Raw genomic sequence first — 14,813 nt, 5'->3', positions numbered from 1 at the left:
TGTCTCTTAGTGTGCAGTTACATCTTTTTTCTTTTTTTTTCTTATTTTGAGATGGGGTCTCATCTGTTGCACAGGCTGGAGAGTAGTGGTGTGATCACAGCTCACTGCAGCCTCAGCCTCCCCAAGCTCAGGTGATCCCCCAAGCTCAGGTGATCCTCCCACCTCAGCCTCCCGATTAGTTGGGACTACAGGAGTGCACCATCATGCCCAGCTGATTTTTTCTGTATTTTTTTGTAGAGATAGGGTTTTGCCAAGTTGCCTAGGCTGATCTCAAACTCCTGGGCTCAAACGATCCACCTATTTTGGCCTCCCAAAGTGCTAGGATTATAGGTGTGAGCCATCACACCTGGCTTAGATATGATTTTGTGTTTTGTTTATTCTCTTAGAATCATAGTGTGAACATTTTCCATGTACATTGAGGCCTTAAAAAAGGATCCAAATGAAAACTGCATCTAGTGGCTCTTCTGATTTACTAACCCAGTCCTCCTATTTTTAAATGTTTGGGTTGTTTTTAATTTTTTGCTGTTATCAGTAATCCTGCAATAATCTCTCTGCATTTATCTTTTTTATTTATCTAGAACGATTTTCTTAAGATGATTTCTTAGGAGGGGATGCTTTTGAATTTTTAAACTTAGATATATTGTTTTGGGAGGTTTTAGGATAAAATACTGAAGCATAGTAGTTGAGTGAAAAATTAAATGAATAGAAACTATTGTATTTTAGATAGCTTTGGTGAGAGCCTTTGGGAGTTCTCCCTTTCTAAAGATGTGTCCTGTGGATTGGTCAGTTGGGATGAAGAAATTGAAGAAAAAGTAAGCTTTTAATGTACCTCCTCTAATTTGTAAGAGGAACACATGAATTTATCTCACCAGATGATTTATAAGCAATTTTTTCATAGGTTCCCAAAGGTGGTGTGACAGAGATCTCAGCTGCTGACAAAGCTGAGGAGTTTCGCAGGTAAGGATCCATTTGGGGGGACCCAGGAACCTCGTGCTGATTTTCTTGCTAGTTGAATGAGGCTGGAAGGGCCCTGAATCTTAGCACAGTAAAAACCTTTAAGCCACTCTGCTTTCTGTCTTTCTGTTACAGGCAACAGGCAGACTTTGTGGACCTGAGCTTCCCAACAATTTCCAGTACGGGACCCAACGGCGCCATCATTCACTACGCGTAAGGCATGCGGAGGAGCATGCTGCCTGGCATTGCTGCTTCTGCACAGGAGCCTGAGCAGGGGAGAGACATTATTTTACCAGAGGCCTCTGTGCCCACCTTCATCTGTCTGTTGAGATTGTAAAATGAAGGGAAATAAGACTTCTAAGGTTTTATTTTCTCCCAATCCCCAAGCCTCTGCCTTTTGGGAGCCTTTTCTTAGGCTCAGTATGGCACTGGCATTCTCTGCAGGGTAGTCAGATGGGTGTCTCTCTTTCCTTTTTGAAGCTGCAGGAACTGTATGCATAGCCCTTGCATCTTGATGACTGAGTTTTTTTTTTGGAGACAAGGTCTTGCTCTGCTGCCCAGGCTGGAGCGCAGTGGTGCTGTCACAGCTCACTGCAACTTTGAACTCCTAGACTCAAGCAATCCTCCTGCCTCAGCCTCCTGAGTAGCTGGGACTACAGGCGTGTGCTACCACTCCTGGCTAATTTTTAGATTTTTTTTGTAGAGATGAGGATCTTGATGTGTTGCCCAGGCTTGTCTCGAATTTCTGGACTCAAGCAATCCTCCTGCCTCAGCCTCCTAAAGTGCTGGAATTACAGGTGTGAGCCACCGTGCTTGGCCCATGACTGGAATTTTTGAGTAGTTTTCCTTCCTGGTAACAGCAGCTATTTTGTACTAGTCCATACATCTTGTGAGTTCCATCAGTTCCATACCAAAAAAAAACTTAGTAGTAGGTTGTGAGGCAACCTATTTTGGGTGGAGAGATAATCAGTACCCTCTCTTTCTGTACCCCTGAGGCTGAAGCCTGGCATCCCAGTATGTGGTATTTTTACCACATGGTCTACAAGAACCCATGGACCCACAGGGCCGAGCCTCCCTTCCCTGTGAGACAGAGGGGCACTGATATGTCTAGGACTAACGGATCTTCCTGTGGAGTTGGGGGGAAATGTCATTAGGTGTGGCCATTGGGCTTCAGCCTCAGCTCTAACTGGTTCAAACCGCTTTGCTTTGCACTGGGTATTTTGAGTTCTGTGCATCCCCATCTGTTACGTGCACAGCCAACAAAAGAACACTGTGTTTGGGCACACATTTTTTTTTCCCCTTTTAATAATTGTTTTTAGAGTTTTTAGTCTTGGGGCAGATTTTGAAGCTGTGTGTGGGAGACAGTCACAGATGTGACAGTACAGTTTCCTCACTTAATGCTTCTGTTCCAGCATAAAAATATCAGAGGGACTTCAGTTTTTGTTTAACTCAGGATGAATTTCCTGGCTGGATACTATCCTAGAATTTTCCGTATAATTAAAACATTAAACAATTTCATGCCAATGGAAGAAATTTGCCTCTGCGTTGGCATTTCTTCATTGTGGGTGGTTGGAAGCCTGTTTAGAGGCAGGGTTCTGGAGGCACTGGTTGTCTTTTTTAGTTGTTCAGCTTGTGTGTGGACTGGTGCCCTTATTGCTGAAGAGGGGGTGGTACCTGGAAATGGAGGACAACCTCACTTCAGCTGCAGGACAGAGACTTGGAGTGCTCTCATCCCTTTGGGTGTTTCTCAGTGCAGTAATATTGTTTCGAAAACGGTGTGGGGAAAGTGACCACTTTTTGAAAATACCTCATGTTTGTTTGAAAAAAGTGCTCTAGCAGAAGAATATGGTGATCCATTCCTTTTCCCAGCAAAATTCCTTTAGTTTTTCTCCCAAATTGAGACATCCACTCCTGCCTGTCTAGTGGTCTGGGGAGCGAGTGGGGAGGTACCTGCTGGGGTCAGGGCTGAAGGAGGGGCCTGGAGGCTGAGGCAGGGGCTTGGGGCTCCCAGAGACGAGCAAGGCTGCAGTGACTCCAGGCTGCTCCTGTCCCAGTTCCCAGGACTCTAGCTAGGTCCTGTTGCATCTAATGATTCTCATTTTTTTAGCTTTGACAATTATCTTTTGAACACCTGTTTTGTTCCAGACACAAACAGAGGTAGACATAAAGAAATGTGTTACTTTTCCTTTCTTGAGCTCTTTATCTCAGTTGGGGAGATAGGTTGATTGGATCTTTGAAAAGTAGAAGTTTAATATTAGTTGAAATAATTCATTTATTGCATAACTTTTTATTTTGATATAATTTCAGGCTTATGTAAGTTGCAAGAATAGTACAAAGAACTCTTGTGTGTCCTCCTCCCAGATTCACTAAGTGTTTACATTTGTGGAATAATTAATTTTTAATTAACTTTGTTAGGCCAGTCCCTGAGACGAATAGGACCTTGTCCCTGGATGAGGTGTACCTCATTGACTCGGGTGCTCAATACAAGTAAGTAAACCAGGACTGCTGTGGAACTTGACTATGTGATTCGAGGCAGTTGAGAAGGTGGACAGCTGAGCTCCAGCTGAGAGCACTCAGCTGATCATCTCCCTCTGTGCTGGCCACTAATGGAATTGTTCCTGTGTCTTGTCCTTTTTTTCACCCCTATTTGAAATAGCCCAATTGTGACTCTGTTCTCACAAAAGACTGTTTGATAGAAATGTTATAGTCCTTGGCCGGAAGTTTTAAAAATATAAGTAAACAACTGTGAAGTAAAGCAAGCTTTTGGAACCGTTGAAAGTTTTCCACCCCAGCCCATGAACTGCCTGCCGGTTCCCTGTACCCTCAGCTGCCCCAGGGCCTTATGAAGTAAGGAATTAATTTTGAATGAATAAATGAGAAATGAGGGCTGCCCCCACATTTCTGAATTTCTTTCTCCATGTTCTGCTGCTTTCACAGCTATCTTCTCTGGAACAAAGTTTCTCAGAGAAGAACCCAAGATTTGGTTGGGTCTTGATACGGAACCCAAAAGAAGGAGTAAGAATAGACCCTGTCTGTATTAAGAGGGCACGAGCAAGGCCTTTTTTTTCAGACAGAGTCTCGCTCTGTAGCCCAGGCTGGAGTGCAGTGGCACGATCTTGGCTCACTGCAAGCTCCGCCTCCCTGGTTCATGCCATTCTCCTACCTCAGCCTCCCAAGTAGCTGGGACTACAGGTGCCCGCCACCACGCCCGGCAAATTTTTTGTATTTTTAGTGGAGATGGGGTTTCACCATGTTAGCCAGGATGGTCTCGATCTCCTGACCTTGTGATCCGCCCGTCTCGGCCTCCCAAAGTGCTGGGATTACAGGCGTGAGCCACCGCACCCAGCTGAGCAAGGCCTTTTAATGGTGCTCCATTCCCCACTGAAGTTGGGACTATGGCTAAGGGAGGGCCTAATTATTGAATGAGCTCAGCCAATTACGTGGCAACCATGCCTGGCCTTGGGACACAGGGGTGTTAATAATATCAGCCTAGAGCTAAGGATTGCTTGGTAATGGTGCAAACTTTTGTTCACTTCTAAATTTTTAGCAGGATTCTAGAAGTTATCCTTTCTATGTCAGGGATATAGTCTAGTGTGTGTTAAGATATGTACTTGGATATTTTTAGGGTCTCTGTCCAGGAAACCCCCTGCTGTTCTAACAGGAGAAGTTGGGTTTTGGCCCTCTTTTGCTAGAGATGGGCTCCTGTTTTCTTTGCCTTCTTCTGTCTTGTTCATAACCGCAGTGATAGTGTCTCTCGTGAAACAGCCCTTATGCTGTAGACCAAGAATGTGTGTGTCAGGGGCTGACGTCACTCCCACTTTATTTAGCCATCCCTGCATTCACACTTTGTTTCATTTTTTAAAATAACTTCATTGGGGTAAAATGTATGTACCATGTAATTCACCCACTTAAAATATACAATTAATTTTTTTTTTATATATTCACAGAGTTTTGCAGCCATCAGCACAATCAATTTTAGAACATTTTCATTACCCCGAAAAGAAACCTCATACCCAATAGCAGTCACTCCCCCCTTTTCCACTACCCTGGAGAACTACTACCCTGCTTTCTGTTTCTGTGGATTTGCCTATTCTGGACCCTTCATAGAAATGGAATTGTATTACGTATGGCTTTCTGTGTCTGGCTGGCTTCTGCCATTTAGCACAATGTCTTCCACGTTCATCCATGTTGCAGCATGTGTCAGTATTCCATTCCTTTTTAATTACTGAATGGTATTGCACTGTGTGGATAATCCCCCATTTTGTTTATCCATTCATCAGTTGATGGACATTTCAGCTGTTTCCATCTTCTGGCTATTATGAATAATGTGGCTGTGAACCTTCATGTACAAGTTTTTGTGTGGATGTATGTTTTCAATTCTCTTGGATATATAAATAGGAGTGGAATTACTGGATCATATGGCGACTATATTTAACCTTTTAAGGAACTGCAAACTATTTGCAAACATGGCTGTGCTATTTTACATGCCCACCAGCATTGTATGGGGGTTCTCACTTGTCCACGTGCTTGCCTGTGTCATATTTGACTTAAAGCTTATTTTGACGGGAAACCAATTTGTCCTTTTTTTGGAAAGGGATGGCACCACAGATGTGACGCGGACAATGCATTTTGGGACCCCTACAGCCTATGAGAAGGTAAGGTGGAGGCAAAAAACTCAAGAGGTCTTCTCTGCTTTCTTAAGAAGAGCATTGCTTTTATGAAAAGGGATTGTATAAAGAAGTAAAAATTACATGTGGGATAGTAAAATTGCTCATTGCTGTGGAGTCAGGTTTATCTGCTTTACGAGGTTCATTTAATTAATTATTGGAGTAAGACATTTGGAGAAATTTTTAAAGCGTTCTGCTAAGGTTAGGGCAGCTGAGGTGTAAGTTTGAATATAATAGCTTTGGCCTTCTCTTGAGTCAGGAAATGCCTTTGAGGCTGGGGATGAGATAGTGAAATACATGCTTTATAAGCAGTATCTAGATTTGATTTTGAAGACCACTCCCTTCTTTTTTCGAGATTCTTATTTACAGGCTTAACTCTCTGGAAACTTTCTGAAATGACAGACTCTATTAAGTTTCTGGTATGATTGGCATGGAAGGGGGAAAGAGAGCTGTGAGGCAGAGAGATGTGTACCAGGGGTCTGGAGACCTGGCTTCAGAGCTTCTGTGCCATTTACTAGCTCTGTGATGTTGAACAAAGCAGTCACCATCCATAAAAATGAGGATAAAAGGACCCACCTTCCCGGCTGGCTGTGAATTCCCATGGGCCTAGCAAGTTCCTGGATCATAGTCACTGCTCAGCAAATGCTGATTGCGCACCTAAGTGAATCTGTTTGTCCAAGAGAGCTCCTTCAGGAAGATTATCCAAGGAAAAGGTTTTTATGCGATGTAGTGGGGCAGGTTTCATTGTCTTGGTCCCTTGCCTTGTCCGTTTGTATGCACCAGTGCCTTAGAAGAATTTGGACTTTGTGTCTAGGATTCTTTTGGTGTGACTCTTTTTGTGCTTTTCAAAGAGCTCAACCAGGCTGAGGAGCATGGAGTTTTAGTCATGACTCTGCGCCTTACTGGCAAGCCGCTACACTTCTGAGTAGCACTTCTCTTGTCTGGACAGTGGGGAAAACCCCTGAAGATAGGATGGTAGTAGGGAGCACAGCTGTTGAAGCAAGACTGCCTGGCTCCAAGGCCAGATGCTGCCACTTAGGCACTGTGTGATCTGGGCATGCTACTGAATCTCTCTGTGAAGCGAGGATAACAGTAGTGCCCCCATCGTGAAGTGTGGGATCAAACATACAGTGCTTAGAGTAGTGCATGGCACAGAGGACTAGCTCAGTAAATGTTAGCTAGGGTCATCAGTACTTTTTATTACTTTTCCATTCTTTCTAAGGCTCACATGATGGAGTATGTCAGAGTGTTCATTATAAAGTCATGTGGGGTCATCTCTCTGACAGTGCTCTTCTACTAAATTGAATTTCAAGATTTTCTGGGAAATTGGTCCCATGGCCAGGCTTTTTTTCCACCAGATTTTTTTCTTTTTACTTACATTTTCTGTGTGATATTGCTAAAAACTTTAGCAGGCAGGATATTCTGAACTACCAGAAAACTACAGGATTAGACATCTGTCCCCATTCTGCAACATGCCCCTGGGTTTTCTTTGCAGGAATGCTTCACATATGTCCTCAAGGGCCACATAGCTGTGAGTGCAGCCGTTTTCCCCACTGGAACCAAAGGTAGGTGGTGCATTCTGTCACGTGGCAGGCTCTTTTTCTTGTTTGAGAATCAAATATGTCTATGTTTGAGTGAAAGAACATGTTGTTCCCTACTGTGAGGTCCCCAGCCCACATCAGACCCAGCCAGGTGCTCATGGGGTGAGTCTCCGTAACCCACTGACTGAGCCCAGAGGCCTCAGGGAGCTGGGTTAGGATTGAGCCAGTACCCCCTGTGCACCTTTATCCTGACCACTTATGGTATTGGATGACACATGTGGATAGCTCCTAGGAGAGGACAAACCAGATGTGAAGGTCACAGGGCCTGAGTGGAAGTTGGTGCAGCCTCCTGTCTCCCCTTTAGTACTGGGCCAGTGCTTCCTTTCGGGATTCTTAGGATTTATTTTACTGGGACCCTGGCTTCAGCTATGTACTACTTTGCTTGAGGCCTGGTGGGTGGAGCATTGGACTGGGCATTGACAAGACCTGGGCTGCCTTGCTTCTGGGTAGATTAGACATGTACTCATCTCCCTAGGCCTCAGTTTCCTCATTTGTCATGCTGCCTGTCTGCTTGCAGTCTGGTTAGAGTCTCATCTTTGTAATTCTGAAACCTTAGGGTCGCAGAGCTGGCAAGGGAACGTCCATGTCTGATACGGCCTCTGTGTGCTGTAGGTGTCTATCCCCCCTCACCAGCATCCTGAATGGATGACCGCCTAGCTTCAGACTGAGCTCTGATGGTTCCTCAGGAGCTCTGATTGTTAGAAAGTTCTTCCTTGTGCTGTGCTGAAATCTGAACCCTCCAGTAACTTACCTATTGGTTTCTGTTTCATGTTCTGGAGCCACACATAATAAATCTAATCTCTAAAGCGCTGTACAAATATAATTAAGTGGCTCTTTATATCTTTCAGGTCACCTTCTTGACTCCTTCGCCCGTTCAGCTTTATGGGATTCAGGCCTAGATTACTTGCACGGGACCGGACATGGTGTTGGGTCTTTTTTGAATGTCCACGAGGGTCCGTGCGGCATCAGTTACAAAACATTCTCTGATGAGCCCTTGGAGGCAGGCATGATTGTCACTGATGGTAAGTATCCCTCACATAGAGGGCATGCGTGGATCCTTGAGCCTTTTTGAAAGCTATTTGTTGTTTTTTATTTTTTAATTAGTTTAAAGTAAATTGGCAATACTTTTCCCTTCCAACAAACTTTTCTGATTATAGAACTGATACATGTTCATTTTAGGAAAAATGAGATGGGAACTGTGTAAAAAGAAAATGAAAATCATTTGCAATCTAACCACTCAGGGGAAACATGACTTAGTGTTTTGCTGTATTAGCTTTTGGTCTTTTAGGTATGTAGATAGCATTTTTTTTTTTAAATCATTCAGATCTTACTGGGCGTCTTGTCTTATGTTCTGCTTTCTTACTTGATATATTGCCTTTTCTCAGATCATTGCCAAGTCTTTGTAAATATATTTTAATGCCTTCATTATTGTGTCTTATGGATGTGAACCATGATTTATTTAGTAGATCCACTGTTATTTTACTCCTTACCCTGTAGCCAGTGTGCAGGGACTTCATAGTCTAGCTTTCTGTACCTCAAGTGCCTATAAAAAAGTGGCCATGTGAGAGAAGGTGGCATCTCTGGGCTCTTACCCCGGATAGAGTGGGCCCTTCACCCCTTTCTTCTCCTTTGGAGTAGGGCAGTCATCCAAAGAGTGAAAGTTTCTCTCTGTAGACATCTTCATCGTGGGCTGCTTCTCATTTTTGGGATTTGGTTTGTTTTAGAGCCCGGGTATTATGAAGATGGGGCTTTTGGAATTCGCATTGAGAACGTTGTCCTTGTGGTTCCTGTGAAGACCAAGGTGAGTATTTATTAAAAAAATCTTCCTGTTTCTATTAGCAATAGTCGCGCCTCGGATAGACTTCATTGGCTACGATACTGCCACTGCGCAAAGCTTAAAAATTTTCCTGTTTCTTAATTTGGGAAGATGAAGACTTAATGTCTTTGGAGCCAAGAGTATGCCATTTTGGGGCCAACATGGAGCCTTCTTCTCCAGATATCAGGGACTTCCCTGGAAACCACACTCCTTCCCTGCAAAGCCAGAAAGAAAATCCTTAATGAACTGGGATCTAGAACTGGGATTCACAGACCCTCAGGCTGATGCTTGCTTCACATGATTTGGGGCTCTGAGTTTATTATAGGCAGCCGCCTGTTGTCTCTCCTGCTGGGGGTGCCTATTCAAGGCGCTAATTTCTAGGGCTCCTCCCAGACCCTAGAATCTCCAGGGTGGGGGGCCTGGAAGCTCTAATTTTGTCACACTCCCCAGGTGACTTTTATTAGGTAAAGTTGAGGAACCCTGAGTTATCCATGGGTCAGCCTCAAAGGCAATACAAGAAAGGTGTTTCACCCTCTTCCCCTATCAGTGTTACCAAGGTTGCAGGGTTTTAGGCTCTAGGCTTTACCTAAAAGACCTGTTTGCGCCTCCTCCATTGGTGGAATTGAACAATTGGAGGGAAGTAGCTTCCTGTGTCTGCAAGGAGGTTGACTGCGGGGATCTGCTCTCTGCTTTGGCGTGGAAGTCACTATTCTTGGAAATGACCTCCCATCTCATTCCCAAAAGCTGCCATGAACAGAAACCCGACATGTTCTTGTGTGCTCCAGTGGATAGATGTGTTGTTGCCTGATGGGCCTGGCTGGGTCAAGGCAGGCCACACAGTTGACTGTTATAAAAATGATTTTGAGGACTTACACCCCTGCATCCTGGAGAACCAAAACCAGAGATGCCCCTGAGCCCAGATACCCCCATACCCTGCCCCTGTTTCCTATCACAGTAGACATTAGCCTTGGGACCTGCTGCTGGGAGCCCCTTAGCACCCTTTGTTTGGCCTTTCCCGATGGCACAGGCCATTGTTTGCCCAGTGGAGGAGCTCTTGGAAAGTGGCATCAGGTTCCTTGTGTGTCTATGAAAAGTGGTGACCAGCTCACCACTTCTTGGCTCCCAGTTACCCCTGGCTCTGAGGGATGGCATGCTGGTGGAATGACTTCATGGTGCTTCAGCGTAGTAAAGAGGAGTAAAAGCATCTGTTTTCTTCTTTCTCCCACAGTATAATTTTAATAACCGGGGAAGCCTGACCTTTGAACCTCTAACTTTGGTTCCAATTCAGACCAAAATGATAGATGTGGATTCTCTTACAGACAAAGAGGTAATGGGGAAGTCTTGGTGGGCAGGCATGTTACTAGGGGAGGTGGAGACTACCTTAAATAGTTCTGATCCATCCTTTAAATCCTAAATTCTCTAATCCAGTCTCACTTTGTAATTTTTAAATTTAGAGATCTTGGCCAGTTGAGTCTGAAAGCTCTAGGTTTTCTGAGGACTCCTGAGCTTTTCCTGTATTTGTTGGGCCTCCAGGTGGAGATAGTCCTGTTCCCCGCAGCCATTCTGGGGCTGTAGGGTTTGTGGGTGGAACTCGTATGCCGTTGTTTGGCTGTACTATTCCTCCATAGCTGCAGTGAGGCATGTTTAGCAAATATGAGCCTATGTGTGTCCCTACAGAAAGCCAGATGGATGGTGGGGCCTCTTGGCCACTGTATATACCAGATTGTTCTCTTGTGTTACATGAAACATTAAAGAAATGGAAAGCAAAATCTATTATTGTATGTCCCGTTTTCACACAGACAAGGAGAAAGATAGTACCAGCCCTTCTCGGTTACTACTGTGGTCACTCTGGGGCAGTGAAACCCTTCACAAAGCCTGGGGCACAACAGTGCTTACTTGCCCAGCTCAGAGGGTTATGGGTCTTAACTCCTTCAGACCCTGGACTGGTAAGGCCAGGTCAGATGGCAGTCCTGGGGACATGAGAAAGGCCTGAAGTATCACACAGATGTTCAAGGTCAGAGCAGAAACAAGGGTCAGAAATGGGGTAGGAACTGTTAGCACTAGACAGACAAAACAGTTCCCAAACCAGGAAGCTGGAAGCCAGGAGGACACAAATTCCAGAGCAAGGCAGGGGTCAGAAGTTCCAATGAAAAGCAAATGACTGGTGGGAGCCGAAGGCAGGGTAAGCACGGTGGATTACTCTAGGAATAAGAATATTTTGTTATCTGAGGCAGCCAATGGCCTTTGAGTGCCTCTCAAGGCAGGAACATTTCCTCACTGGCGCCCACTTGGGCCTTGTTCTTGACACTGTAAAGGAAAGGGTCTTTGGGGGTTAAGGACCTTCCCTTCCACAGGAGCTGTGGAATGGGATTCTCCCAGCTAGAAGCCTCTCCTGCCTGTTGCAGCTCACAGGTGGGTGATGAGAAAGGCCATCCACTTCCTGCTTAGCTTTCCTCTGTGCTTGAGTGCCTCTGCTTAACCATCCGTGCCCTTGGTTCAGCTAAACGTTCCCACTCACAGGACCCACATGGGCCCTGCTGATAACCGGGTGGGTTATGCAGCTTGTAGATGGATATGGAAAAGGAAACTCAGCCTATCAGCACAGTGTCCGGTGTGTCTCTTCAGCAGGAAGAGTCCTTCCAGTGTCCAGGGGCTCTTGTCCAGCCCCTGTAAGTGTTGCTTTAGCTGAGAGGAAATGACAACACATGGGTGGGCATGGGAGCCACCCTGCTTAGAATCCGTCTGACCCATAGGAACCAGTGTCTCTTGTAATGGCCCTTGAGCACAGCTTCCAGGGACTTAGCAAGGGTCTTTCCAGTAATAAGTCATTTCGCACTCTTGGAAGTCCAAGGCTATGGATTCCTGCCAAGTAATTCTAGGTCACACAGTCCTTCCTGTCCACATAAAGTGTACCCATCAGGAGGCATTTCTCCATATGACATTCCCCTTTATCCAGAGAAGTAGAGTATGAGGAAGTTTAAGCCAGGCCATTTTTCCTTGAAGGAGAATCAGTCTACTCCTGTGACATTGGACATAGACCCCTGGGATCTGTGTTACCCAGAGTTTCATTGCTGCATCTTGCATGCCCACATCACTGAACTATTCTTTCGGCCAGTTACTCTTTGTAGGGCAGATAATGTCTTCTTAAAATATCTGGCTTTTAAAATATCTGGTCATTTGCCCTTTACTATTTAGCCTTTTTTTTTTGGAGTCACTTTAGGGAGTTTTTGGTTTGGGTCTGCATCCTCATCACTTATCACCAGATGGCAGCAAAGGACCTTGGTCGGATATGAATATGGCCAGCTGCAGACTGTAAGGGCCTTGTGCTGCTCCTCAGGCCCCACCGAGGCTGTCCACAGTCCCACTTTTCCCTCCCTGCTTCCAACCAAAAGGGCCTTGGGAGTTTGGCTGTGGCCTTAGGCTTACACCAGGATGCTGCCGTTGCCTTACTGTTGAGCTGCTTTGGACAGTAGGCTGCTTTGTAGCCCTGCTGGCCTTGCTGTGGACACATAGCAGTTTGCCTGCTTTTGACATCCTCCCCTGCCCCTATCACTTCCCTGACTCCCAGAAGGGGCTAGTAGGCTCTTCTCAGTAGGGATTGGAACCCTGGCTGGGTCACAGCCAGTTGGTAACACCACCCTATCTGTCTGCCCTCAGTCCCTTGTAATTAATGGGCTTGTGTGCCCATCCTGACCCCAGCTGGGCTTTGGTACCTGGCTGGATTGTAGTCCCTGAAACCAGTACTTTTGTAACATCACTGCCCTCCAGAATGGCCTTTGACTCATTTATGACAACCACAGCCATGGCACTATCAGTCTCATCAGCTTCCAGACAGCTACCCCAAAGACAGTGATGAGAGTGGCTTGTTGTCTTCTTGGTAAAACCTGCTTCACTCCAGACTTCACCTTTTCCCCTGTACAACCAAGGGGGAGAGTTCACCCTTTTTCCTGCCTCAGAGCTTTTGCCATCATGTCTAGTGGATCAGCCCTTGCCCAGGCACCAAGTCCTGCCAGCAGGTCCTTCCTTTCACTCTCTTTTTTTTGTCTCTTGCTCTTGTGGCATATTGAGTTGAGAGTCTGAAAACTAAGTTTACTCCCAGCGCCATTCTGCTGCACCACAGTCTTTAACCACCGCAGGTTTTGGGTTCATCTAGGCAGCTCACTCAAAAGACACTCATGGACTTGGCTGATCCTCGTTTTTTATTCAGCTTTTTCAGTGGATATAGGATATGTAGCCCAGTGTGTTGGCAGGACAGCTTCAGGTGTCTCTCAGTAGGAGTTCTCACAGAGTCCAGGGGCTATTCCCCCACTTACCACCTCCCAGGATGGCTCAGGTGGAAGGGAATGAAGCCACACAGGTGGGAGCAGGAGCTACTGGCTTAGAGACTGCTGTCTCTAATAGTAAACTGTTCTGGGAGCCTTTTCACCAGAAGCCATGAAGTCTGGTCCTATGTATTTCCAGGGAAACAACACAAGGAAAATACTTATCTGTGAGTAAGGAGAAAGGGTGTTGCACACCTTTTCTCTCAGCTTGTGATCTTAGCACATGGGGGCCTTTGCTGTTGACCTGTGTAGCCAGTTGTTAAAGATATGGTGGTGAATACTGTGTCTGTCCTCTTCCCTGCAGTGCGACTGGCTCAACAATTACCACCTGACCTGCAGGGATGTGATTGGGAAGGAATTGCAGAAACAGGGCCGCCAGGAAGCTCTCGAGTGGCTCATCAGAGAGACGCAACCCATCTCCAAACAGCATTAATACCTCCCTGGTTTTGTTTCTGCAAAATGCTCTGGGGAAAGGAAGAAACGTGGCAGATCCCTGACATCTTTCCCCTTTCCTTTCCTTCTTCCCTACCTCCCCTTTTTACTTTAGACTTTAAGAAGAACAGAAAATCTTCTTATCCTCTTTGATATTTTATTGCAAACACTCAGTCTTTTATGATTTTTTAATTGTTGAGAACAAGCCAAGAATAAAATTGCTGCACCAGAAGGAGGTCCCTCCAAAGTTGAACACTTGGTGAAAGGGAGATGTCTTGACTTCTTTGGCCAGTGATGGGGAATCAGTGAGTGCTCCATGACGGTCATGTTCCAGGTGCTAGTACATCATTCATGATCACCTTAATGCTCATAAGACTATATTTATGATCAGTGAATAAAAATGTCAAAACTGTGCTTTGTCTTAACCGTCTCTTTCTTCGTGGTGCTGTCGTCTGGCATGTCAGGTGAGCTAATCTCCAGGGCTGCTGGCTCTGTGGCAGACATTTCCTAGGTGGAAGCGCCCCTTTGAGAAGAGACCCCTGGCCTCCCTGCACATTTGGGGGCTTAGTTGTAAGCTTTTTCTTTTCTCTAGAAAACCTAATATTAAGGTATTTTTATCTCATTTTTTTTTCTGATTTTAAAATGTGTCATTCCTATGCAAAAAACAATAAAAATTATGTCAAAAGTCAGTTTTCCATAACTCACCCTATAGCAGATGCCACAAGTGTCTTACCTACATGGCCACAGCTCTCATTATTCTGTTACTTGTAGGCAGGATTCTGTGACAAGTGCTTGCGACTCCTGTTCTGCAGGATTTCTTTTGACTTGTATATGTGGGGCAAGCTCCAAGGGTTGGAGAGTTAATGTCCCTGAGATCTCAGACCATCATGTTTGGGGATGGGCAAATAGACTTCCTCATCCCTTGGCTAAGATATCAGAGGTGTGTCTTACATTGTCACTCAGGGTTTCCTAATGGGATTGAGCCCCACTTGCCCACCATGGTAACTTGCTCAATAACCAA

The 14,813-nt window shown here is 45.4% G+C and overlaps 1 protein-coding gene and 1 pseudogene across 7 annotated transcripts in view; one reads left to right on the top strand and one right to left on the bottom strand.

Annotated features, from left to right (window-relative positions):
* Positions 1-14,206, top strand: part of XPNPEP1 (X-prolyl aminopeptidase 1) — a 58,975-nt gene extending 44,769 nt beyond the window's left edge. For 6 of the 7 annotated variants that reach the window (XM_054437034.2, XM_054437037.2, XM_054437035.2 and 3 more), the window contains 9 exons: positions 899-957; positions 1,090-1,167; positions 3,370-3,441; positions 5,549-5,609; positions 7,117-7,186; positions 8,071-8,244; positions 8,947-9,023; positions 10,267-10,365; positions 13,665-14,206. In XM_054437034.2, the coding sequence (XP_054293009.1) occupies positions 899-957; positions 1,090-1,167; positions 3,370-3,441; positions 5,549-5,609; positions 7,117-7,186; positions 8,071-8,244; positions 8,947-9,023; positions 10,267-10,365; positions 13,665-13,793 (819 nt within the window). In that variant the 3' untranslated portion in view covers positions 13,794-14,206. Of the gene's footprint in view, positions 1-898; positions 958-1,089; positions 1,168-3,369; positions 3,442-5,548; positions 5,610-7,116; positions 7,187-8,070; positions 8,245-8,946; positions 9,024-10,266; positions 10,366-11,392; positions 11,451-13,664 lie in introns of all 7 variants that reach the window. The other variant, XM_054437038.2, reaches the window with a different exon arrangement.
* On the bottom strand, positions 9,050-9,118 carry LOC129007056 (U4 spliceosomal RNA; annotated as a pseudogene).
* Positions 14,207-14,813: the final 607 nt, after the last annotated feature.

This window comes from Pongo pygmaeus, chromosome 8 (genome assembly GCF_028885625.2).
Source record: "Pongo pygmaeus isolate AG05252 chromosome 8, NHGRI_mPonPyg2-v2.0_pri, whole genome shotgun sequence".
NCBI lineage: Eukaryota > Metazoa > Chordata > Mammalia > Primates > Hominidae > Pongo > Pongo pygmaeus.
Note: the sequence above shows the minus strand (reverse complement) of the source record. Positions and strands in the feature narration are given on the sequence as shown.